Source organism: Peromyscus maniculatus, chromosome 4, assembly GCF_049852395.1.
Source record: "Peromyscus maniculatus bairdii isolate BWxNUB_F1_BW_parent chromosome 4, HU_Pman_BW_mat_3.1, whole genome shotgun sequence".
Lineage (NCBI taxonomy): Eukaryota > Metazoa > Chordata > Mammalia > Rodentia > Cricetidae > Peromyscus > Peromyscus maniculatus.
In genome coordinates this window covers 62,995,908-63,023,400 of record NC_134855.1, presented here as the reverse complement: position 1 = coordinate 63,023,400, position 27,493 = coordinate 62,995,908, and the positions used below count along the sequence as shown (strand labels likewise).

At 37.9% G+C, this 27,493-nt stretch overlaps 1 protein-coding gene and 1 pseudogene across 1 annotated transcript; one reads left to right on the top strand and one right to left on the bottom strand.

Moving 5' to 3' along the window:
• Positions 1–16,184: 16,184 nt before the first annotated feature.
• On the top strand, positions 16,185–21,758 carry LOC102916550 (olfactory receptor 9G4). The gene is made up of 2 exons (XM_006989672.3): positions 16,185–16,240; positions 19,763–21,758. Exon 2 carries the CDS (start codon positions 19,779–19,781, stop codon positions 20,715–20,717), a length of 939 nt encoding a protein of 312 aa, XP_006989734.2. The 5' UTR covers positions 16,185–16,240; positions 19,763–19,778; the 3' UTR covers positions 20,718–21,758.
• A 971-nt stretch (positions 21,759–22,729) lies between these two features.
• Positions 22,730–26,471, bottom strand: LOC143272629 (olfactory receptor 9G19-like; annotated as a pseudogene).
• Positions 26,472–27,493: the final 1,022 nt, after the last annotated feature.

Genomic DNA, 27,493 nt, shown 5'->3' with positions numbered 1-27,493 from the left:
AAGTTCGTTAGTTCCAACTAGTTTGGCTTGGTTGTTTCTGTAGATTTCACCATCATGATCTTGATGCTCCTTGCTCATAGAATCCCTCTTCTTTCTCTTTGACTGGACTCCTGTAACTTGGCCTGATGCTTGGCTGTGGATCTCTGCATCTGCTAGATGAAGGCTCTATGATAACAGAGTATTAACTGATCTGATTACTTGGGTAAGCCAGTTCAGACACTCTCTTCACTATTGCTAGTAGTCCAAGCTGGGGTCATCCTTGTGGATTCCTGAGAACCTTCCAAGCACCCGGCCTCTCCCCATCCCCATGATGACTCCCTCCATCATGGTATCTCCCTCACTGCGGCACTACTCTATCTCTGCTCCAGCTTGACCATTTCCTCATGTTCTCATCCCCCATCCCCAGTTTACACATGGAGATCTCCTCTATTGACATTTTCCAGGTGATCCATGTATCCCTCTTAGGATCATCATTGTTAACTAGCTTCTCTAGAACTATAAGTTTTAGTCTGGTTATCCTTTGCTTTACATCTAGTATCCACATACCATGTTTGTCCTTCTAAGTCTGGATTACCTCACTCAGAATGATTTTTTTCTAGTTCCATCCATTTGCCTGCAAATTCCATGATGTCATTTTTATTTTACTGCTGAATAGTACTCCATTGTGTATATGTGCCATATATTCTTAATCCATTCTTTGTTGAGGGGCATCTAGGTTGTTTCCAGGTTATGGCTATTATGAATAGTGCTCCTGTGAACATAGTTCAGCATGTGTCCTTGTGGTATGATTGAGCCTTCCTTGGGTCTATAGCCAAGAGTGGTATAGCTGGGTCTTAAGGAAGATGGATTCCCAATTTTCTGAAAAACTGCCATACTGATTTCCAAAATGGCTGTACAAGTTAGATATAAGACTCATTTAAAATCCACATTCTGAATATACATAAATGACCCCAAAAATTCTACCAGGGAACTCCTACAGCTGATGAACACCACCAACAGTGGAAGAGTGTTCCCCTTGCTCCACATCCTCTCTAATATAAGCTGTCATCAGTGTTTTTTATCTTAGCCATTCTGACAGGTGTAAAATGGTATCTCAGTCCTTTTGATTTGCATTTCCACAATGAATAAGGATGCCAAGCAATTCCTTAAGTGTCTTCTGGTCATTTGAGATTCTTCTGTTGAGAATTCTCTGTTTAGCTCTGTAGCCCATTTTACAATCGAATTTTTTGGTATTTTGATGTCTAGTTTCTTGAATTCTTTATATATTTTGGAGGTCAGCCCTCTGTCAGATGTGATGTTGCTAAAGATCTTTTCTCATTCTGTAGGCTGTTTTGTCTTATTTACTGTGTCCTTTGCCTTACAGAAACTTCTCAGTTTCAGGAGGCCCCATTTATTAACTGTTGCTCTCAGTGTTTGTGCTACTGGTGTTATATTTAGGAAATGGTCTACTGTGCCAATGCATTCAAGACTACTTCCTACATTCTTTTTTGTCTAGTTTTTTTTTCTGTTTTGTTTTTCGAGACAGGGTTTCGACTGTGTAGCTTTGTGCCTTTCCTGGAACTCGCTTTGGAGACCAGGCTGGCCTCGAACTCACAGAGATCTGCCTGCCTCTGCCTCCTGAGAGCTGGGATTAAAGGCATGCACCACCACTGCCCGGCCCAGTGTAGCTATTCTAATATCTAACGAAATAGACTTCTGCTGTGGATATCACTCTATATAAATAAAACACTGATGGCCAGTGACCAGGCAGGAAGTATAGGTGGGACAAAGAGAGAGGAGAATTGGGGAAACAGGAAGAAGGAGGGTGAGACACTGCAGCCACCGCCAGGACAAGCAGCATGTAGAGACTCTGGTAAGCCACTAGCCACATGGCAAGGTATAGATTTATAAAAATGGGTTAATTTAAGATAAAAGAACAGTTAGCAAGAAGCCTGCCATGGCCATACAGTTTATAAGTGATATAAGCGTCTGAGTGATTATTTTATACGTGGATTGTGGGACTGCAGGGCTTGGGGAACCTAGAGAGAAGCCCTCCAGCAACAAATGGCGCCCAACGGCTCGAGTTTCCACCTTAAACCTGACAATATTTAATAACCAATTCTAAACAGAGCCAAAACCAGGTTCCTGCTTTTTGTCTCATACGGGCAGCTAGACAACGCAAAACGCAGGTTTGAACACTGGCGGGTTCCTGGCGTGTGCGTTTGACCGGCTGTATGGCGGAAATGAGGCATCTGCCTGCGGCACATTACGCTGTGTGGCAGATTTAGTCTTTACTAGTATTAAAAAAAAAAAAAAAAAAAAAAAAAAAAAAAAGAGGTTTCTGGGCTACACGCTGCTTTGATAAAAGCTTAGACCTACTATTTCTGAGAATTGATGGCTCCTCAAGCTGACAGAAAATGTACCACCGCAAGTTGGAAAGCTGAAGTGGGCGGAGCCAGCAGCCACAGCGCTGTTTCAGTCTTAGAATGGTGCAGCTTAAAGCAATAGGCTCGAGGTAATATAAAAAATAAGCTACATAAAGATGGCTACCACACAGAGAATCTGGATTATGTTCTCTTTGATATTCATAACTAAAGAAAAACATTTGATTACAAAAGCTGTTGAGTTATGCCAAAATGTATATTTTAAAGGTACCTTCACTTCAAAATTTGGATTTAAGGATATGTTGCTTTGGAAAAGAGATTCTGCTTTTGTTTCCACAGAAAGCCAGAGGCTGTGGATTTGTTCCAGATTAAGATACATCAGGTTTCACCAGCCAAGACCCCCGAAAGGTCTCCGATGACACCATGGCCCAGATGATCCAACATCCAGAATGTTTCAAGGCAACTGGCTCCCACAATACAGCCTCAAGGACTACCCCATAGGCCTAAAATTTTCTTTGCATCCCCATAAAATATAGCACCCCCCTCCAGCAGGAAGTAGTAAGAGATGCTACGCCCAAATTCCCAAATATACCAAGCTGGCTTTAGAGGTGGAATTGGCTCACTCCCCCTCTAAACCCAGACATATTGCTTTAAAAAAATGGTTAAGAGATTCTTGTGTCCCAAATCAGAAGAGCCCTCTGGTGTGGAACAGAAAAAAACCAATATTTTTATTTAAAACAGGTTGATTATAAATGTGATCTCTTTCTAAAAAAGAAAAAGGGGATATGATTAGATATATAGGAGGATATAGAGATGATAAGATAAAAGGGTAGATTAATGAACCTACTTTTAAAGAACAACTTGTTTAAAATGTTTTACATTGGTATAGATTTTAGTTTATGTTTAAAATGTTTTACATTGGTATAAATTTTAGTTTATTGATACAAACTTGAAGTTAATTTTGTTATACTGTATATATATATATTTCTATTCTTGTTTGAGGTATTGTTTATGTAACTCATTTAAAATTGTAATGGATAATTAAAATAGATTAATAATTAGTCATCTATGATAATCATATTTGTAGCCATGTTAGTTAAGTCTTCTAGGTATACATAGATATATTTCAGATAGATAGGTAATCTTCAAACACTTCATAGACCTAGAGAATATGGCATTTAAATAACTTAGAATTGTGTTGACGTGAGACACAATTGCTCCTGGCTGCACCAATTGATCCCGAGAGAATGTTGGGCTTCTAAGACATTTCCATTTGGAAGTTTGTCTTTTTGGCACAAAATGGCCTACTGGGCAAAGAACTGCCCTTGCCTTGATGGCTGACAGTACAAATGCAATGCTGTCCTTTCTGGACAAGCGGGACACAAGGAAAGCGACCACTGTACTCTGCCAAGACAGGGTAAGATGGTCTCTCAGAATTCCTGCTTCTGAAAATGGTCTGTCAGATACTCTAGGCCTGTAGCCAATTTGAATGCACCAACAATGCTGAGAAACATTAGGTGACTGTCCAGGCTGCCAGCTGTCTTGGTCTACTTTTGAAAGATTCCCGAAAATTGCTTGCATCCATCTACCATTTCTCAGGTACCATTATGTTCCTTCTCAGGTCTTTGATGTGGTTAAAAACTAGATAGTTGTAATTTCCTCAGTTATGATAAAAGATAAGTTAGATATAAAACCTTAAATTCACAAATATTAGGACCTCTTCTTTAATATTGTAACTGCAATTCTTGCTCGATAATTGTTTTGTTATATGTAATTTTACCATGTTAAAGTTAAAACCTTCCTTTTTTAAAAAAAGAAGAAAAGGGGAAGTGCTGTGGATATCACTCTATATAAATAAAACACTGATGGCCAGTGACCAGGCAGGAAGTATAGGTGGGACAAAGAGAGAGGAGAATTGGGGAAACAGGAAGAAGGAGGGTGAGACACTGCAGCCACCACCAGGACAAGCAGCATGTAGAGACTCTGGTAAGCCACCAGCCATGTGGCAAGGTATAGATTTATAAAAATGGGTTAATTTAAGATAAAAGAACAGTTAGCAAGAAGCCTGCCATGGCCATACAGTTTATAAGTGATATAAGCGTCTGAGTGATTATTTTATACGTGGATTGTGGGACTGCGGGGCTTGGGGAACCTAGAGAGAAGCCCTCCAGCAACAGACTTCAAACTGAAATTGATCAAAAGAGATGAAGGACATTTCATATTCACCAAAGGAAAAATTCATTAAGATGAAATCTCAATTATGAACATCTATGTCCCAAGTACAAGGGCACCTACATTTGTAAAATAAACATTACTAAAGCTTAAACCCACACATCAAACCCCACACATTAATAGTGAGAGATTTCAACACCCTACTCTCACTAATGGACAGGTCTGCCAGACAGAAACTTAACAGAAAAACAAGGGAACTAGCAGATGTTATGACTCAAATGGACTTAACAGACATCTATAGAACATTCACCCAAACACAAAAGAATATACCTTTTCTCAGCACCTCATATAATCTTCTCTAAAACTGATCACACAGTGGGTCGTAAAGCAGATGTCAACAGATACAAAAAAATTAAATAAAGTCTTGTATCTTATTGGATCATCATGGGTTAAAGTTATAATTCAAGAACACAAACTACAGAAAGCCTACAAATTCATGGAAATTGAACAACTCTCAACTGAATCACCAGTGGGTAATGAAAGAAATAAAGAAATTAAAGACTTCCTAGAATTAAATGAAAATGAATCCACAATACCCAAACTTATGGGATACTATGAAAGCAGTACTAAGAGGAAAGTTCATAACACTAAGTGCCTACATAAAGAATTTGGAAAAACCCCACACTAGCAACTTAAGAGCACCCCTGAAAGTACTAGAACAAAGGGACACAAATTCACCCAGGGGAAGTAGAAGGCAGGAAATAATCAAACCCTGGGCTGAAATCAGTAAATAAGAAACAAGGAGAACAATATAAAGAATCAATGAAATAAAGAGTTGCTTCTTTAAGAAAATCAACAAGCTAGACAAACACTTATCCAGACTAACCAAAAGACTGAAAGAGAATATCCAAATTAATATAATCAGAAATGAAAAGAGGACATTGAGGAAATTCAGAGAATCATTAGGTCATACTTGGAAAAACTGTACTCTACAAAATTGGAAAAATCTAAAATTTTCTTGATAGGTATCACATACCAAAATTAAATCAAAACCAGATAAACAGTTTAAATAGACATATAACCCCTAAGGGGACAGATGGTTTCAGTACAGAATTCTATCACAATTTTGAAGAAAAGATAATACCAATACTCAAATGTTCCAAACAATAGAAGCCAAATTCTTTTTTGGAGGCCACAGTTAACCCTGATACCCAAACCACACAAAAGATGCAACAAAGAAAGAGAATTACAGACCAATCATCCTCATGAACATTGATTCAAAAATGCTAAATACTAATAAAATACTGGAAAACCTAATCTAAGAACACATCAAAAAAATCATCTACCGCCGGGCAGTGGTGGTGCACGCCTTTAATCCCAGCACTCGGGAGGCAGAGGCAGGCGAATCTCTGTGAGTTTGAGGCCACCCTAGGCTACAGAGTGAGTTCCAGGAAAGGCACAAAGCTACACAAAGAAACCCTTTCTTGAAAAAAAAAAAAATCATCTACCATGATCAAGTAGGCTTCATCCTAGAGATGCAGGGATGGTTCAACATACGAAAATCTGTCAATGTAATACACCATATAAACAAACTGAAAGAGAAATACACATGATCATCTTATTAGATGCTGAAAAAGCCTTTGACAAAATCTAACACTCCTTCATGATAAAGGTTCTGGAGAGATCATGGATACAAGGAACATACCTAAACATAATAAAAACAATATACAGCAAGCCAACAGTTATCATCAAATTAAATGGAAAGAAACTCAAAGCAATTCCATTAAAAACAGGAATAAGACAAAGCTGTCCACTCTTTCCATATCTATTCAGTATTGTACTCGAAGTTCTAGCTAGAGCAATAAGACAACAAAAGGAAATCAAAGGGATACAAATTGGAAAAGAAGTCAAACTTTCACTATTTGCAAATGATTTGATAGCATACATAGGCGACCCCAAAAACTCTGCATGGGAACACCTTTAGTCAAGTGACTGGATACAAGGTTAAGTCAAAAAAAATCAGTAGCCTTCCTATATACAAATTATAAATTGGCAGAGAAAGAATTGAGGGAATCAACACTATTTACAATAGCCTCAAATAATATAAAATATCTTGGTGTAACACTAACCAAGCAAGTAAAAAACCTGTATGACAAGAACTTCAAGTCTTTGAAGAAAAAAATTAAAGAAGATATAAGAAAATGGAAAGATCTCATGCTCATGGATAGGTAGGATTAACAGAGTAAAAATGGCAATCTTACCAAAAATAATCTACAGATGAAATGCAATCCCCATCAAAATCCCAACACAATTCTTCACAGCCCTCAAAAGAATAATACTCAACTTCATGTGGAAAAAGAAAAAAAACAATAGCTAAAACAATCCTTTATAATAAAGAAACCTCTGGAGGTATCACCATCCCTTACTTCAAGTTCTACAATAGAGCTATAGTAATAAAAACAGCATGGTATTGGCATAAAAACAGACAGGTTGATCAATGGAATGGAATTGAAGGTGCTAAAATAAATCCACACACCTATGAACACCTGATTTTTGACAAAAAAAAAAAAAGCTGAAATTATACAATGGAAAAAAGAAAGTATCTTCAACAAATGGTGCTAGCATAACTGAATGTTCATATTTAGAAGAATGCATATAGATCCATATCTATTACCATGTACAAAACTCAAGTTCAAGTAAATCAAAGGCCTCAACATAAAACCAGATACACTGAACCTGACAGAAGAGAGAGTGGGAAGTAGCCTTGAACACATTGGCACAAGAGACCACTTTCTAAATATAACACCAGTAGCACAGACACTGAGAGCAACAGTTAATAAATGGGACCTCCTGAAACTGAGAAGCTTCTGTAAGACAAAGGTCATGGTAAATAAGACAAAACAACAGCCTACAGAATGGGAAAAGATCTTCACCAACACCACATCTGACAGAGGGCTGATCTCCAAAATATATAAAGAATTCAAGAAACTAGACATCAAAATATAACAATTCAATTTTAAAATGCGCTACAGAGCTAAACAGAATTCTCAATAGAAGAAGCGCAAATGGCTGAAAGACACTTAAGGAACTGCTCAACATCCTTAGTCATTGGGGAAATGCAAATCAAAATGACCCTGAGTTACCATTTTACACCTGTCAGAATGGCTAAGACCAAAACTGGGAACTCCTCCACTTTTGGTGGGAGTGCAAACGCGTACAGCTATTTTGGAAATCAATATGGTGGTTTTTCAGAAAATTGGGAATCAATCTTCCTCAAACCCAGCAATACCACTCTTAGGTATATACCCAAGTAATGCTCAATCATACCACAAGGATACTTGCTCAACTAAGTTCATAGCAGTGTAATAGCCATAACCTGGAAACAACCTAGATGCCCCTCAACTGAAGAATGGATAAAGAAAATGTGGTACATTTACACAATGGAGTGTTACTTAGCAGGAAAAAAAAATGACAACATGAAATTTGCAGGCAAATGGATGGAATTAGAAAAAAAAATCATCCTGAGTGAGGTAACCCAGTCCCAGAAAGACAAACACACTATGTACTCATTCATAAGTCAATAACAGATTTAAAGCAAAGGATAACTAGGCTACAATCCACAGCCCCAAAAAAGTTAGGTAACAAAGAGGATGCTAGAGAGATGCATACATTTCTCCAGGAAAGAGAAATAGATGAGATATCCTGGGGCAGTGGGGTAGGTGGAGTGGAGGAGATGAGGGGATGGGAACATGAGGGATTGGGTTGGTCGAATTGGGAATGGAACAGAGGGGGAGAGTAATGAAAGAAATATTGATAGAGGGGGACATTTTGGGGTTAGGGAGAAACCTGGTGCCAGGGAAACTCCTAGGAATCAACAAGGATGACCCCAGTTAAAGCTTGTAGCAATAGTGGCAAGGGTACCTGAACTGGCTTATAATCAGATTGGTGACTACCCTAGTTGTCAACAGAGAACCTTCATCCCATAACTGATGGAAGTAGATGCAGAGATCCACAGCCAAGTACTGGGCCAAGCTCTGGGAGTCCAGTTGAAGAGAGGGAGGAGGGAATGTAAGAGCAATGGAGGTCAAGGTCATTTGAGGGAAACCCACAGAGACAGCTGACCTAAGGTAATAATAATTCATGAACTCTAGACTTACAGCTAGGAAGCCTGCATGGGACTGACCTAGGCCCTCTGCATATGGATAGCAATTGTGTAGTTTGGTTTGTTTGTGGGGCGGCTGTAGCAGGAATCTTAAAAGTTCTTATTAATAAAATCAAACCTGAGGCGAGTTATTGGGGTCCATGCTGGTAGATCAGAGAGACAGAACAAGCCACAGCTATCTCACCTTGCCGGATCCTCAGCTGGTCTTGTCTCCTCAGACTGGAGGCCTCTGAGTCCTCATCCGGAATGGGTCTCAGCTGAATTACTGCTCAAAAGCCTGAATGCTTAACCAGCCAAAATCTTCTAGTTTCTGGTCCTCATGCCTTATATATCTTTCTGCTTTCTACCACCACTCCCTAGGATTAAAGGCTGACTTTCTGGGATTAAAGGCGTGTGTCACCGTGCTTGGCTATTTCTAATGTGGCCTTGAACTCACAGAGATCCAGAGGGATTTCTATCTCTGGAATGCTAGGATTAAAGGTGTGAGTGCCACCATTTTCTAGCCTTTGTATCTAGTGGCTGTCTGTTCTCTGACCCCAGATAAATTTATTAGAGTACACAATATTTTGGGGAACACAATACCACCACATTTCCTCTCTTTTTGTCTAAAATTAAAAAAGCTTATAACTAATACAAGAAAAACTATCTTCAATAAGTATATGCAATATACAGTCAAGATTACATTAACAATGTCTAGTCCATTAACATTTGACAGATCCAGACAAAAAACTCCATTATATATATTAACAATGTCCAGTCCAGTAACATCTGATAAACTCAGACCAAAAAATTTTCATTACTTATCTTATTTAAAACAAGTAGTTCCTTTTTAAAAGTAGATTGCATAATCTCCCTTTGTATCTTATCATATCCATATTTTCTCTTTTTTCTTTTCATAATAGATTCATTAGTCTACCTTTTGTCATTTTTATATCTTCCCCTTTTTCTTCAGTGTAGATTCAGTGATCTACCTATTTATCCTATTATTTCTTTATCTTTTTTCTCAGAGTAGATTCGATGATCTATCTCATATCTATATTCTCTTTTTCTTTTTGCTTTCTAGGGGTGAAGATATCTTTAGGGAATCTTGAAAAGAAAATTTTGGGGTTAATCATCAAGTCCTGTATCGTTTGTCCAGTCTCTGCATAATAGGAAAGTTCAGAGCTTGTTTCAAGTCCTTGTTTGAGTAGTCTGTCAGGCTGGATCATCTCAACTAGTCCTCTCGAAATTGTCCTGACCAGTTTGTAGTCCAAAGTCGATTCTTCCATGGTGTTAATCGGCTTAATGGCTTTATCATAGTCCATGTGGAATCATCGTTGTAGGATCCTATCATCTTTTTGAAGATTTCAAAGTCACTGTTAGGCATGGTCATGGTTTCCTGCAGACTTTTTTTTTCTCTCTGACCCCAGATAAATTTATTAGAGTACACAATATTTTGGGGAACACAATACCACCACAGGCGGCGCCTAGTAGTGGGACCAGGACCTGTCCCTGGTACTTGAGCTGGTGCTTTGGAACCTATTCCCCATGCTGGGATGCCTTACTCAGCCTTGACACAGGGGGAGGAGCTTGGTCCTGCCTCAATGTGATATGACATGCCTGTTGACTCCTAGCATCAACCCTCAGATCTTCCCATAAACACTTGACTGTGGCCCTAGAGAGATGGCTCAGTAGTTAAGAGCACTGGCTCCACCCACATGGCAGATCACAGCTGCCTGTAACTTCAGTTCTAGGGGATCTGACACCCTCACACAGACATACATGCAGGCAAAACACCAATGCATGTGAAATAAAAACAAATGTTTAAAAGTTGAATAAGAGAAAAAAAATACGGATATTTTCAAAAAAAGAAGATAAAAGAAGGAAGGGAGGGAGGGAGGGAGGGAGGGAGGGAGGGAGAGAGAGAGAGAGAGAGAGAGAAGAAAGAAAGAAAGAAGGAAGGAAGGAAGGAAGGAAGGAAGGAAGGAAGGAAGGAAAGAAAGAAAGAAAGAAAGAAAGAAAGAAAGAAAGAAAGAAAGAAAGAAAGAAAGAAAGAAAGAAAAAGAAAGAAAGAAAGAAAGAAAGAGAGCCTTGCCATAAAGACAGGCTGCCCAGTTGCACAGACACCCAGGCACAGGCAGTATGAGCTGGGTGAGGGATGCTTTCTGGGGCTCCTTTCTTTGTATTGCTGTTGGCATTCTTAGTAAATTCCCTTTCAAGTGATACACTGCTTCCAAAAATCTATCTTTAGACCTCACTAGTCTTCCTTCCTCTTCCAATAGTAGTCCCGAATGCTTGCTATAAAATATACAAAGACATGGACTTTTAGAAAGCAAAAGATTTTGGTAATCCTACCTCCAAAAGATGGCCACTGTCAGCAGTCCAGGGACTATCCTTCTAGACTTTCTTTTTAATGAGGCAGATCTTTCTTCCTGCATGGACCTTCTCCTATCCACACTTCTTTTAATCCCATTCTGTTATCTGCAGAAAATCTCTTTGCTTGTCCTTTTTGTCCCACATATGAGTTCCAAGATTAGCCTCACAATGGTTGGCAGGCATCAAAGGCAGTAAGGCTGCACTCACACAGGGAAGGAAGAGCAGAGTTTGGTAGTGAAAGCAGCAAAGTGCCCAGGCTCCCATTCAGCTGAAAGCATGCTGCTTCTCCAGAGGAACCCCCATCTCTTCTCCTTTATCTAATTAAATGCACAATCCCCTGGGTATCAGCATTCATAATAAATGACCGTTTTTCATTCAATGTTATTGTCATTTAACCAAAAGCATGGTGGGAAGGATTCTTTCCTAGCGTTTTGTCAAACACAAGCACTGTCTGGAAAATTATGTTCTTCCTTTTAATTGCTGGTCACAGATATGTTTGTGAAAATTAAAATATCGAAAAAAATACCATTTAAGTAAACCAGAGAAAGTCTCAGCTTGTTTTCCAATTACTAAATTTAGGATGCTTCAAACCACCTAGTGGGTTGCTGTAAAAGTCTTCAGCATCTTCCAGATTCTTAGCAATCGGGCTTGGGGCAGCACCATCCGCACAGTGCATACAGGGTAGCCCTGTGTGCAGAGTTGCCCTGTCCATAGCCTGGCACACTATCCATGGCTTTCATTAGGGCTTAGGGCAAATGATTCCCAAGTTGAATTTGGGCAGGAGGGAAGCATCTAGCTGAACAGCACAGGATATCTGTGTTTGGATGTGTTGAGACAATCTACTGGATTTTTCACTCCCTCCCAGATGTTTACCATTATAGAAACACATGCAGCTATGTTCTCATGAAAACCAGGGAGATTTGATTATTGGAAAAACACAGGGAAATCCAAGCTCAAAGTTTAATTTCTTAACCTACACTTCCAGACTCTAGAGTTCTCTTTTGTCTGATAGCTATCCTTTTGAAGATTGATGGTGTGTGTGTGTGTGTGTGTGTGTGTGTGTGTGTGTGTGTGTGTGTGTGAGAGAGAGAGGGGGGGGGGGAGGGAGAGGGAGAGGGGGAGAGGGAGGGGGAAGGGGAGAGGGGGAGGGGGAGGGGAAGAGGGGGAGGGGGGAGGGAGAGGGGGAGGGAGAGGGAGAGAGGGAGGGAGAGGGAGAGAGGGAGGGAGAGGGAGAGAGGGAGGGGGGAGGGAGAGGGGAAGAGGGGGAGGGGGAGAGGGAGAGAGGGAGAGAGAGAGGGAGAGGGAGAGGGAGAGGGAGAGAGAGATGTAGAGGTTTTTTATGTCCTTTGTCCAACTTACTTCTAGATATTTTTTAGACTACTATGAGTGGGAATGTTTCTACTTTTTCCTCAACATTTGTTTTTGTGTGTACAAGGCTACTGACTGTTATAGGTTAATTTTCTATCTTGCCACTTTATTTAAAGTGTTAATTATTTTCTAGAAATTGAGAGATATGGATTTCAGTATCAAGTATAAAACCTGCTCCTGCGGAACAATTGTAAAGGCAAATCAGAACATAAATGAGTTACTTCATAAGAGTTGTATCTAAGCCGGGCGGTGGTGGCGCATGCCTTTAATCCCAGCACTCAGGACGCAGAGGCAGGCGGATCTCTGTGAGTTCGAGGCCAGCCTGGGCTACCAAGTGAGTTCCAGGAAAGGTGCAAAGCTACACAGAGAAACCCTGTCTCAAAAAAAAAAAAAAAGAGTTGTATCTATATTGCAGATGTATTAAATATCTTTCCTGAAAGGTCAGTTTTTCAGTAGCCAAGGTCCATTGCTAGCTAAGATCACTGATGTATTTTCTCTCCCGGTAGCATGCATTGCACATTATGGCTCTATCAAAGCTAGCCAGAATGTAATAGCATTCTCAATCTGTTTGAGAATTATTTTTCTATGTCTTTCAGCCAAAGTCTATTGCGGTCTTTAGCAACAGGATCTTACTATGTGTTTATTGAAGATAACCAGGAGTGATAGAAATAGTCTGTGATACGTTGGAAACCACTGGGGCCTCCTTGACCAATTAGTCATAGGGAGTATTCAGTTCTTTATACTGTGGTTTTCATTTAATTAACCCAAGTAACTGTGTGTAGCATTGTCCACCTACGCTGGGTAGTTTTATTCAAATACCTTGTTGAAATTAGCTTATTACCTAGTGTGTTTCTATAAGGCTTTTTCAGAAATTCTTAGTTTTGATAAACCTAATCATTACCTCTTCTTCTTTAACATTTCCTCAACCCCACATCCACTTAATTCTCTAACCCTCAGTAGTCCTTCATTCTTATTTCATTTCACATATATGTGATTATCTCCCACTTCTTAAGTTGAGTTCTGAGATAATAGTCAATATGACTTGTTCTTATCTACTTACTCTGAATTAGCCTTCCCCTTTACATCTGCTTTCCCAACATTCTCACTCCCTTTCTGATTAAGCCTTTCTACCACCAGCAGTCTACTGCACTACTTCTGTTTTACCTATAATTTTCCATCACTCCCTTAACATGTCCCATCAAAGCCCCTTTCTAGTTTTCTGACTTCCATATCTGTTCTAGATTAAACACACAAAAGCTTTAAAGCCAGGCTTCATACATGACAGAAATAATGGACTTTGTCTTTTGGGACTTGAATTATCTCATTAAAAATAACACCAGTTCAACTTATTCAATTTTGTGGTTTTAGTCATTTCTTTTATTCCTTTTGATCATAATATAATTACATCATTTCACCCCTTCCTTTTCCTAGCTTTAAACTCTCCCATATACCATCCTTGCTCTTTTCAAATCCATGGCTTCTTTTTTCATTGATTACTCATAGATAGATAGATAGATAGATAGATAGATAGATAGATAGATAAACTTAAATACATAAGTGCAACCTTCTCAGTCTGTATGCTACTTTCGAGACTGACCGTTTGGTATTAGATAACCAACTTGTGTGTTCTTCCCTTGGGAATACTATTTCTCCACTCTCAGCATTTCTTAGCTACCTGTAATTCTTTATGTAAGGTTGAGGCCTCATGACCTTCCACCTGCTCACCTTAGCATGTCTATTGTTGTCATATTTAGACAAGTTGATGAGACTTTGTGTCTGTAGGTTCTGATATTACTGGAAGAGACAGTCTCACAGCAAAGTCTCTAATCCTCTGGCTCTTACAATTCTTTATGCTTCTTTCTCAAGGATCCCTGAGCTTCTGGGTACAGGATTTGTGCCATTGATTCACTAGTTGGAGATGTATCAGGTGGAGACTGGACTTCACAATGCTGAATTTTGATGAGTTGTGGTTTTCTGTAATGGTCTCTGTTACAAATAGAAATTTCCTTGGTGAGGGGTGAGAACTATATCTGTGGTGTAAGGATAAACATTTAGTATGCAGTTATAGAATATACTGGTATAGGAAAATGCTGATTGTGTGGTCTCCTTAAAGACTCATGACTTCACTAAGTTGGCAACTTTTCCAGTACCAGCCATAGTTTCCCTCTTATTGAGATGACTTTAAGCTCAATTCGAGAGCTGTTGGATACCGCAAAGTTATGCATGCCTTATTTGTATCCTTGGGTTATTGTGCTATGCTGCTTGTTGTTTTGGTTCATGTGCTTCAAAGCAGGATAGAACTACGGTTGATTCCCACTTCTGGAAGCTTATATGGCATCTTCTGGTACCATGAAAGCTAGTCTTCAGAGAAGAGGCTTTTGGATCAGATCTTGGTCCTTTTGTGTCCTGTGTCTGAAGTCCATGGTGTCTGCAGTTCCAGGGGAGAGCATTGCCAGCCCAGATAGAAACATTTCTTTTAAACTATACATGAATATGTATTTATAGAGACAGACCTACATGTATTATAAGTGTTTCAGGAAGATATTCAATAGCAGAATTCCTTATAACTTTTTCAGACATCCCTACTAATATTTTACTCTCCTTCTTTCTTCTGTTTTTAATCTCCCTTTCCCTTCCCTAATAAAGCTGCCACCTTTTGTCATCTTCCTCCTTCATATAGATCATTTGCACCCTTCTATTCCCCTCTCTATAGCTCCCCTACCATGCAACAGTCCCCTTTCACTTTCCAGTTTCTTCAGTTACTACTCAAATCTAAAGACCACATTTTGTTTTTGCTGATATTCTTTCTGTGTGTATCTCTCTCTTTCTCTCAGTCTCTCTCTGTCTCTCTCACTCTGTCTCTCTCCCTCTCTCAACTCTAAACACACATAATATGCTTCCTTATTCTGTTTTTTATAAATTAATTAAATTTAGAGAAAATTCATTGTGAGATATCACATTACTAATTTGAGATAACTTTTGCATATAGAGCATGGCATTTTCCACCATAAAAATCTTTAGTATAGACAATTAACCATATTAATTTTTAAGGAATTCCATAAGGAAAGACGACACACTAGGCAGACTAAACAAGCATTTATTTTTTCAGAGTTCTGAAGACTTAAAGACCAAGTCCAAGGGGAAGGCAGAGCTAGTTTCTCCTGAGGGCTCCTTGCCTGCCTTGAAGATGACTCCTCTATTCTATGTTCACAGGAATCTCTCTGTTTACTCATGTCTCTTTGTATATCAGATCTTTGAGTGAGAGTCCACTCACTATCTCCTTTTATCTTAACCACCACTCTACAGGCCCTATCTCAGAATAACTTACAATCTGAGGCACTGAAAGTCAAGGCTTCAAAATATTAACTAGGGTAGACATGAGTCACTTTCTAAAACTAGAGAGGGATGGTAGTCTGTACACAAAGGAAAGACTATGACAATGAAAAATACTGGAACAACAATATAGTCTAGAAAACTCTGAGTAGTATAATTTGGAAAAGTTCTATTATCAGATATTTTATGCTTATATTGTGACTTAGTTGCATATGCTCAACTCTGAACAAAGCCCTACTCCTTTGATTATACCCTAATTGATATATTATCCCCAAATTCTAAGTGAACTCTAATTGTGTCTTTGGAGAATCAAGTATATATTTCTGGTTACTATGTAGAAGTAATCTGTTTCTGGTTCCTATGTAGAAGTAATTGCCCTCAATGGGCAACTGAGGAAATAAATATATTAGGTCAGAGAAAGATACACCAAAAGACCAAAAGAAAGAAAAATTGTGTCACTTCCAAGAACTGACATTGGAGACAAAGGGTAAGTAGCTGGAATGAGAGACAACTAAGTAGTTTTCTCATTCTGGGACCTCAGCTACAATAAACAGGAGAATATTATATAGAGTCTGGCTTAGCCACCCAAAGGTCACTGCTATGCTAAATATGAATACAGATTACACACACACACACACACAGAGACATGCAAGCGTGCACATTTTACTTAATATTCTATTTGTTCTTACACAATTAGAATACATATTTAATATCTGACCAGAAGCACCATTTATTTAATTAAGCAGTTAAATATTAGATTGTGTGAGTTGCTTTCAGCTGAATTGTTTGCAATACTCTATGCATTTCAATCTGTGGCATGTGTTTCTTCCCCTTCTTAGAACTGATTTTCAGATGCCAGAGAGATATACTTCAACAGTTTGTTTTCTTTCTCCATTGAAGCAACTTAGAACATGGCAGACACACGAGAAATACATTTCTATAAAGCCATTCTGCCTGTGTGATGTATCATGACTAGTTCTGACATTTTCTGTGGGTTGTATTTTTATAACCATGTCTAATCAGCAATTTATCTCAACTTCAGAATGGATTTGATATTCTGGGAATGGGTTTTCACTTAGTCTTCCTTCTTGCTGTAATAAAGTATGCCACTCTTGAGGACAGATTTTTGTTGTCAGACATTTAATGGTAATACTCCTTTGAATTTTTGATCTAAATATTTCAAGTCTGTTAGAAATATGTAATCATTTAGGAAATACAAGTTCAAGAAATTTGATTATGTATTTATTTATTTACCCCATAGAATGTTCTCAATACCACAATATAGCAGCAATTAGCAGAGAAATATTTTTGCTCCGTGGAAGTTGCATTTTAGTGGAGAGAAACAGACAGTGGATTGATCAGAAACTGATAGGCATTGGCATACAATATTTCAACACAGTGATAACAGAGCAGGAGCTCAGTAGAGTCATAAGGGTGACAACTATTGATAGGAGGTAGGAAGGCTATTTTTAAGTGATTAATGATGGACCATAGTCAGAAAAAGACATTTTGAAGGCATTCAAAGAGATTGGTATATTAACCATGAAAATGACCATCAATTAGTATAACAGGGACAGGGAATGCACTGTTAAAAATTCTTTGAAACTGCACATGAATGTCATGTTTGAGAAAGGGAAAGAAAAAGGTTGAGGCAGAATTGGAGGTTATGGAAAGTGTTAGAAGATAATGTCCTATAATTAGGAAATCGCCAGAACAGCAAATCCATGGTACGAGAGCAAGACAAAGACAACCAGGCACTGTGGAACATCTACGCCATATTATACATTATGGATAAATCAAGTGTGAATATCAAATATGTTTGCTTCCTAAATAAGAAAGGACCAGTGACAGAGATGTTCTCAAGGTAAGATACAGCCTGCTTTCAGACCCTCAAGGGTGAAATTAAAGTGCTTGCACCCTATGTGCTAATGGAATGATGCAGGGTATAGCAGTAGTGAGAGACGTAGACTGGCTTTACATCTTTAAGATGCACTGGCCATGGTGCATCCATTAAATTCTATGCTTAGTAAAAACTACCAAGTGCCTTGCCTCCTTAGCATGAAGAGGACAAATAAAACCAAAGGTCTTGAGTGCATCCTTCTAGTGACAATAGTGACTGGCTTTGCCCAAAGATGAGTGTCTTGAACATTGAAATCCATCAGCAACATCTGTTAGTTTCTAGACTACCACTCAGCATTAACAGCTAAAGATAAAATCCTCTATTGAGTGTGGTTCTGAATTTGATTGTGTTTTAGAGAATTCTTGGAATTTTTGTGAGAGCAGCTTTCTAACTTCTTGGTTCATAGTTCCTCAATGTATTACAAGCAAATAATAAAATAAAAAGTTCTTCCTGGGGTTTAGTATCTACTATATAAGGAAATGCCTGACAAATGCTTCTGAATCTCACATCAACTGAAATAAAGTGAATAGTAAGTGGTTTTGGTTTATAAAAGGATTATAACTTTACAATATCCATGGAGGAAATTTACAGGAACATGGGTGAAATAAATAATCATTACAAGACACATTAGAATCTTTGAGAGCATGACTTCCTTCCCTCCCTCCTTCCCACCTCCCTAGTCCATTTTGCCCTTCCATTCTTCTTCCCCCTTTCTTCCTTCTTCCCTTCCTTCCTTCCTTCCTTTTCCTTCTTTCCTTTCTTCCTTCTTTGCATCTCCCCATATTGCCATCCTTTTCCTATCCTGCTTTCTGGCCTGCCTGCCTTCCTGCCTTCCTTTGTTAATTCCTTTCCCATATTTCAGATTCAAATTAATTTTTACTGACACCCCCAAAAAACTCAATAAAAACTGAGAAAAATTTATGTAGCACTGATATTTAAATAGAGTGTAGAATATTATAATTGGATTAAATATAACAATGCCATATCCTCAAGCAATTCATGTTTTCTTTTATTTTTATTTTATTTAGATTTCTTTTGTGTGTGTGTGTGTGTGTGTGTGTGTGTGTGTGTGTGTGTGTGTGTAAAATGTCGAGGTCAAAGGACAACTTTGAGAAGAATCATGTCTCTCCACAGGAGGACCATATGGGTCCTGAGGATCAAACTCAGGTTATCAATCTTGGCTGCAAGATCCTTCACCTAATGAGCCATCTCACTATCCCCATTAATTACTCTTTGATGGGAGAATGTTCAAAATATTTTTTACAATGTTTGAAATAGTTATTACAGATGTCTATAATCTATGACACAGTAGCATACTGAAATTTTTTTATGTTTCTAAGTCTCAGCTAGTTCCTCAGCACACACTCTTGGGTAAGCTGATTTGAGGCTTAAAATATCTGTTTTGTTGATTACTTAGCTGTGTGACTGGTCACTCACATTCTACAGTTAAGTTTTATCAATTACATCACAAAATATGAAATGCCACTTGACCTATGCAAAGTTGATGAGAATTAAGTAAATTAAATTAATCATAAAGTTCAATGTAGAACCTGCTATAAGATCCATATGTGTGTCTTCTTTCAGATTGTTACACGGCAGAAGGGATAATGTATATGAATTTTTAATTCTTGACACATAAATTCTCAATTAATTATGGAAGAACACTAAATGTGTGTGTGTATGTGAATTTTCTGTTGGAGATACTATGAAAGCTTAAGATTAACCTGAATTTAGATCCCCTTGTCTCAGTCATCTGTGTATAGGTATGTGGCATCATATCCAGCTCACCATACTTCAGTTTTTATGAGTGGTGACTACTGACCAAACTTTCTTCTGGACATTTTCATGTTTATATTATCAGAAAGGATGCCAGTTGTTTATTGAACATTCTATAAGCTATTTCTCTTATCTATTTCATGCCCTGTATTAAAGCTGCTATATAGATTCCCTAATTTTAAAGTCATTCATACTACAATTGCAATGATCTTTTAATGTCACTGACTAAAGTTCTATAATTCAACATGGTAAATAAAATCTATTAGGCTTCCTAGTAATTTCTGAACTACCTAATATGTTTGCTATCATGACTCAATGTTTATTGATGACCAGGTTCTCCTCTGTGGACATGGAGGTGGACAATCGAACCATCCTGACTGAATTCATCCTGGTGGGCTTCTCAGCAAACCCCCGCTGGCAGCTGATTCTATTTGGAATATTTCTAACCATCTACTTGTTGACACTGTCAGGGAACATGATGCTAGTTGTCTTAATCCGTATTGATTCTAGACTACATACACCTATGTACTTTTTCATCGGCAATCTGTCATTTTTGGATTTCTGGTATACTTCTGTATATACCCCAAAGATATTGGCCACTTGTGTCTCCGAAGACAAAAGAATTTCCTTGGCTGGCTGTGGGGCTCAACTATTCTTTTCCTGTGTTGTAGCCTACACTGAGTGCTACCTGCTGGCAGCCATGGCCTATGACAGACATTCAGCAATTTGTAGCCCATTGCTTTATTCAAGCATCATGTCCACTTCTCTCTGTACTGGGCTGGTGGCTGGCTGTTACATAGGAGGGTTTTTGAATGCCATAGCCCATACTGCTAACACCTTCCGGCTAACTTTCTGTGGTAAAAATATTATTGATCATTTTTTCTGTGATGCACCACCATTGGTAAAAATGTCCTGTACAGATACCCGTGTCTATGAAAAGGTCCTTCTGGGTGTGGTGGGCTTCACTGTGCTCTCCAGCATTCTTGCCATCCTCATTTCCTATTTCAACATCCTCCTGGCTATCTTAAGGATCAGCTCAGCCTCAGGAAGACGCAAGGCATTCTCCACCTGTGCCTCTCACCTGGTCTCTGTCATGCTATTCTATGGCTCCTTGCTCTTCATGTATTCAAGGCCTAGTTCAACCTACTCTCTGGAAAAGGACAAAGTGGCCGCCCTTTTCTACACTGTAGTCAACCCATTGCTCAACCCTCTCATCTACAGCCTGAGAAACAAAGATGTCAAAGATGCCTTCAGGAAAGCAATACAGACAATACGACCACATGCATGAAGATTATCCTTTTGTTAAGACCTGCTGATATATTCTTGAAGTAGCCCAGTTTTGCTGTGCTCACAATTTATGCATTTCACTTAAATTCAACAAGTGATCCTCTAGACAATGAAATGTTGAGCAAATGACTTTTATTTATTATTGTTTTCATACTATGTGTGTAATATGATTCATTTAAATACTTATAGTTTATAATACTTGAGAATTTAATGCTCTTCAATATTACATTTTGTCTCTTAATTTTTCATAAAATTCATTTTATTGGTTAATTCTGAAATTATTTAAGAGAAAAGAAATTACAGTTTCAAAGGATACAGTCTAATTTTAAATTTGTCAAGCCATTGTTGCTCCCTGAGAAGAAGATTCAGACTGCTGAGATTCTTGGGTATGTAGGCATGACTACAGGATTTTCCCTTAGTACAGTGCTACCTCCAATAAATTACTTAAAGATGTATAAATGGAGTGTGTAGAAGCACTCTTTGTAAACTACATATCTTTTATATCAATGTAGTATTAGACAAAGAATTTAAGAGTTGTGAAGATTATGAGATGCAGCTAAAAATAGCAATAAAACTCTTTATAAATCTATGGAAAAATATGAGTCCTTCTGGGTGTGTATTTCCCTAATTAGTGTATAGTCTCCTAGGTAGAGTAGGTACTTGACAAGACCCTCTCTCAGGTCACATACTAAAATAGCTCAATTGGAGGGAACAACTTACATCTTTAAGATTAAAAAAAAAAGTTCATTCAGCTTGTATCTGCCCAGATCCAGCAGTTGCCTGTTTGTCTCTTAGGGACAAGCTAGGGAATTCTCAGCACATTTCCAGCCCTAACAAAGCTGTTTATGTTGCTTCAGGAAACCCTGGAGGATCAAATAGTTGGTACCACTGGCTCTGAGCCAACTGCTTTACACCTTCATATGAACTCGGCGTCTAGTGGATGGATACCACAGGGTAAAAAAGCTGCTGCTTTAGTGTCCTTTAAGGACTTGCTATAATCCCCTCCATATCTAAGTTCCATTAATAAATGCAGTGGATCGATCAACATGTTATCTAGTGATTTACTTTCTTGGAATCCCAACAGATAGTGTTTTAGGATAGTGTGGGACAATACCTTGAAATAAATCCTCTGCTACCTCTTCAGGCCAATTCTACCTATGTGTTCAGATAAATAAAACAATGCTCTAGACACAACACTACTATTAATCTAACAGCCAATTTAAAAAACTATACTTCAAAATTTAGTGCATGGCAGGTTTAGTTATTAATTAAGTTTCTAGAGCAGAGATTAAAAAAGGGGTTTCTCTATCAGAGATTAAATTTTATTATTACAATTGATAAAATGAGCACATTTATATATTCAGTAAAATTTAAATATAGCCAATAGTGGCAGACACTACAGCAGGTGAACTAGCTCAAAGTTTCCCATCTTTCCTTTTATCTGTAGTATTTCTTTCATACATAATTGTCATCTTCCTTCCCTAAAACCAATTTTGACATTATATATTTTTTGTTCAATGAGCAATCCCTACCAGTATCCAACTATTAGAAAATGCAGATTGTTGTACATATACTAATAATTCATAATGTTTTTCCTTTACATATCTACAATACCCATTGTGCAAGGACAAGAATAGGATAAGTACTAGGAGGGAGAATAAATTAGACATCAATCCAAAAATCAAGTAATATAGGTTTTCTTATTTCACATCCAAATTAAGTTTTGTGTTTGAAAATTGCATTAATAATATAAATTGATAGTCAATAGTTGACTGAAATTCAATTACTCAACAACTAATACAAAGTTAATGAGAGAAAAGTACCTTATGTATAATTATATATATATATGAAGACATAACAATAAAATCCATAATATTATAAAAGATAAAATTGTGACACTACTAAAGAAAACATGTACACTAATGAAACATTTTCTGTTGAGTTTCAAATAATGGAAATTTTATCTCTATATTCTCAGTTCCTTTACCATGCCCCCAAGGAATTTGTTGTCACTTAGTCCTGGTTTGCAAAGCATGTGTTAACTGAGACTTCAGAATGAGCTAACCTGAGAGCTTTCTCAGTGCTTCCTTCACATCTTTATTCCTCAGACTATAGATCATGGGTCAACATGAGAAATAAAACATATAAAAGGTAGACATTTTGTCCCTCTCCAGGGGGTGGCTAGAACTTGTGCAAGAGTAGATGTAGAGAATGGAACCATAGAACAAAGTCACAGAGATAAGATGTGAGAAGTATGTTGAGAAGGCTTTGAGATGGTTGAGTGAATTGGATCTTCAGAATGGCAACAATAATGAAGAGATAGGAGGCCAAGATGAGCAGGGTGAGAGTAATGGCATTTGCTGTGGGAATGTTGCTCTGTATGCTGTGAATATGTGTTGCTCAATAAATAAAATGCTGATGGCCAGTAGCCAGGCAGGAAGTATAGGTGGTCAAGCAGATGAAGAGAATCTGGGAAGAGGAAGGGCCGAGTCAGGAGTTGCCAGCCAGACACAGAGGAAGCAAGATTACAAAGTAGAACTGAGAAAAGGTACCAAGCCACATGGCTAAACATAGATAAGAATTATGGGTTAATTTAAACGTAAGAGCTAGTCAGTAATAAGCCTGAGCTAATGGCCGAGCAGTTATAATTAATATAAACCCCTGTGTGTTTACTTGAGGGATGTGAGTGGGAGAGATTTGTCCTTACTGCCAGCCAGCTAGGACACAGAGAAACTTCCAATTACATTTGGCTGCCCAGTGTGGAGCAAGAGTTTCCACCTAAAACCTGAGAAAGCTTTAAAAAAATTCTAAAACAAAACTAAAAACAGCTTCCTAGTTGTGTCTCTCATGCAAGCCATGAGCTACGGTATGGCAGGTTTGCATGTGACCTTGACCTGCAGCATGATGGATTCCTGACACAGTATACAGAGGTGTTTCCAAGCCATGCAGTATGCTGCATGGTGGATTTAGCTTTTGTTAGTACAGACAAAAAAATGGTTTCTGGGCTACATGCTGCTTTGATGGAGGCATGGACCCACTGTCTCCCAGAGCATGGCTCCCAGAGCTAGAGGTGAATTACCTCCGCCATGTTGAAAAGCTGAAATGGGCAGAGTCAGCAGCCAAGGCTGCTTTTTTAGTTCCAAACATGCAGTTTAGCAATTTAAAATTTCTCTTGGTCAGAAAAGGATTATAGATTCAGAATAAGGCAGATTCAGATGGAATAAATCTCTAAATGGTTTACAGTGTAAAAATGTACACAGGCTTGGAAGAGAGAGAAAAAGGAATGTATGCAGTTATATAAAGAGATAGTTTTAAGAAATAAAGTATTTACAGAGACAATAAAAGTAATATAAAAAATAAGCTACACAAAGATGGAAATCACACATAGAGTCTGGATTATATTGTCTTTGGGATTTTTAACTGCAGAAAGACATTTGATTGTAAAGGCTGCTGAGTTAAGTCAATACATATACATTTTAAAGTTATCTTGACTTTGTGTCTAAGGATACATTGGTTTAGAAAAGAGGTTCTGCTTTTGTTTCAACAAAAGATGAGAACCTGTGGATTGCTTCTAGGCTAATATGATTTGATCAGCCAAGACTCCCTGAAAGCTTTCCAATGACACTCTAGTCCAGATGATCTAACATCCAGATTAGCTTCAAGGCAACTGACTCAGACAATGCAACCTCACAGACTACTTCAGTCAGGACTTGATCATAATTCTTAATTTTCTCAGGATTCCCATAAGATTGCCAGTGCTCTTAATCACCAGGAAGTAGTATGAGAAGCTATGCCCTAATTGCCAAAATATTGTTTATAAATGTTTATTTTTATTTAAAGAGGGTTGATTATAAATGCAATCTCTTTCTAAAGAAGATTATATAGATATGATAGGATAAATGGTAGATTATTGAATCTACTTTTAAAGAACAACTTGTTTTTACATTGCTATGGATTTTAGTTTATTGATACAAATTTAAAGTTAAATTTGTTATACTGTATGTATATTGCTATTCTTGTTTAAAGTATTTTGTTTGTACAACTCATTTAAAATTGTAGTGTATAGTTGAGAAATACAGATTAATAACTAGTCATCTATAATAATCAAACTTATAGTCATATTAGTTAAGTTTTTTTAGGTACACATAGATATATTTCAATTAGGTAGGTAATCATCAAACACTTCAAAGACATACAGAATATGGCATTTAAAAATGTTTTAAGAACTTAGACTTTTCTGGACAATGAGACACGTCTGCTCCTGGCAGCACCAATTACTTCAAAGAGGAAGATGGGCATTGAAAACAATCCACATGGAGTTTATCTTCTTGGCAAAAAAATAGCCATTTGGGCAAGAAACTGCTCTTGCCTGGACTGTTGATAATATGTTATATAAAGTGGACAAGCAGGACCCATAGGAAGGTAACCACTGAATTTTGCAAGGCAAAATGGTTCTTCAGGTACATGCTTTGTAGAGGAGACTCCCAAATATTCCACGGGACACAGGGAAAAGGAACTAAAAACCTCTAGGACTGTTGGCTGAAGATGGATGCCACAACATTGCAGAGGAACTTTGGGTAACTGTCCAGGTAGCCAGCTGTCTCTGTCATTTCCAGAATTTTGGAAGTTGCTTATAATGCATTTCCTGTTTACTTAGGTAATATTATATCCTTCTGGGGTCTTTGATATAGTTGAAGACTAGATACTTATAATTTTCATTGGTTATGATAAAAGATAAATTAGATATGAAACTTTAGACTCACAAACATAGGATAGATGATAAAATGATGTCTTTAATTTTGCCAAATACAAAGACTAGATATTGTAACTGTAATTCTTGCTTAATAACTGTTCTGTTATATGTAATTTTACTATGTTAAAGTTATAACCTTCCTTTTAGATTAGATAGAAAAGGGCAAGTGCTGTGGGATGTCATTATGTATGCTGTGAATATGTGTTGCTCTGATTGGTTGATAAATAAAATGCTGATTGGACAGTAGCCAGGCAGGAAGTATAGGTGGGGCAAGCAGACAAGGAGAATTCTGAGAAGAGGAAGTGATTAGTCAGGCATCACCAGCCAGATACAGAGGAAGTGAGATGACAAGGCAGAACTGAGAAAAGGTATCAAGCTACATGGCTAAACATAGATAAGAATTATGGGTTAATTTAAATGTAAGAGCTAGTCAGTAAAAAGCCTGAGCTAATGGCTGAGAAGTTATAATTAATATAAGCCTCTGAGTGTTTACTTGGGGGACACAAATAGGAGAGGTTTGTCCTGACTGCTAGCCGGCTGGGATGCAGAGAAACTTCCAACTACAGGCATTGAAGGCCTGTAGAAGTATATCATAGACTGGTAACTCTCCCTGACATCACACGCCATCTTCACCAGAGGTGGGACATCACAGAAACGCTCACCAATGACATTGTCTCCAAAAACTCTAATGTAAAGTATTGCTGGTTAATCTTACTACATTGATAAATCCTCATGTATGAGAATATATAACCAAACAGGTGAGCAACCTCCTTAATAAGACCTGTGCCTAAAGCGAGAGTCACATGGCCACATAGTGATCATAAACTGTCACCTAGAAGGTAGTACCAATCCAGCAGAAAAGAAGAGCTGAGACAAATATCCAGCAAAGGAACCACTTTTGTCTTCAGAGAGGCAGGTCACTAGAATCTTTGGAGTATAGACCCAGAAAAGACAGGTTGGATAAGATCCAAGAGATTCACCACATCGAGCTGGGCACAGCATGTGTGACTTGGATTTGGCCTTAGAATTGTGGAGAATAAATGTAACCTGGAGTCTCGGGAGCTTTCCAGACTAAACAGGCTCAAATTTTATTCTAAGGACTGTAAGAATTCTAAGTAGTTTGTATCATTTAGTCCTGGCTTGCAAAGCATGTATCAAGACCTGAGGGTTTTGAGTAACAACATTTCTGATCTGTTTGATGATGTAAAATCACTTTGGAGATCCATGAGGAAAGCACATGTCAGAGAACAAAATAAGGTGGTGGCATCAGCTAAAGGAAGAGGTGATGGTTCCTCTCTTTCAACCTGTGAAGAGGTCACAAGTGTTCCTACTCTCCAAACACAAAAATGTGCTTCCTTCTTGGTGTGAATCATGTAATCACTCACAAAGTAACACCCATATTGCTCTTCCCAGAGTCTCTGAATTGACTTCTAACATTCAAATGCATTAGTGATTCTAACATATTCTATTGCATTTGTTTACCAAGGCTTGGTTTTGCTCAGTAAAATAAATCCTTTTCATGCTGAGAAATGACAACATGATACAAACCTTAAATGCACTGATTGCTAAGTTATTACAAAGTCAAAGAAAATTAGAACACATTATTTTCTACCCATCTGTTTTTTTTTTAAAATATCCATCATCCAACATCTGACTGTCCCCTCAGCCCTCTCAGTCTCTAGTAATCATTGCTATACATTTAAATCAATTTTTTAATATTGTCTTTATTTTAAAATTTTATCTATAGAAAGTGCATATATTACATGTTGGCAATAAGAGTTTTATTTTAGACACTTCAACTTGGTTCAGTCTCCAATATTATTTTTTCAAAAACAGTAATTCTGCTACATACTATAGATCTTTTTTACATCAAGATGACTCTAGTTAATAATATTTATCTATGTGAAATTGTCTAAGAGAGTAGCTCTCATGTGTTGTCATCACAGAGGATAAATATGTTAATTAGATTGAAGATTTTCACAATTTATACATATACCAAAATATCATATTGTATATAAATATTA

Excerpts from the sequence above, each read along its gene's own strand:
- LOC102916550 (XM_006989672.3), top strand. The coding sequence starts at position 19,779 with ATGGAGGTGGACAATCGAACCATCCTGACTGAATTCATCCTGGTGGGC.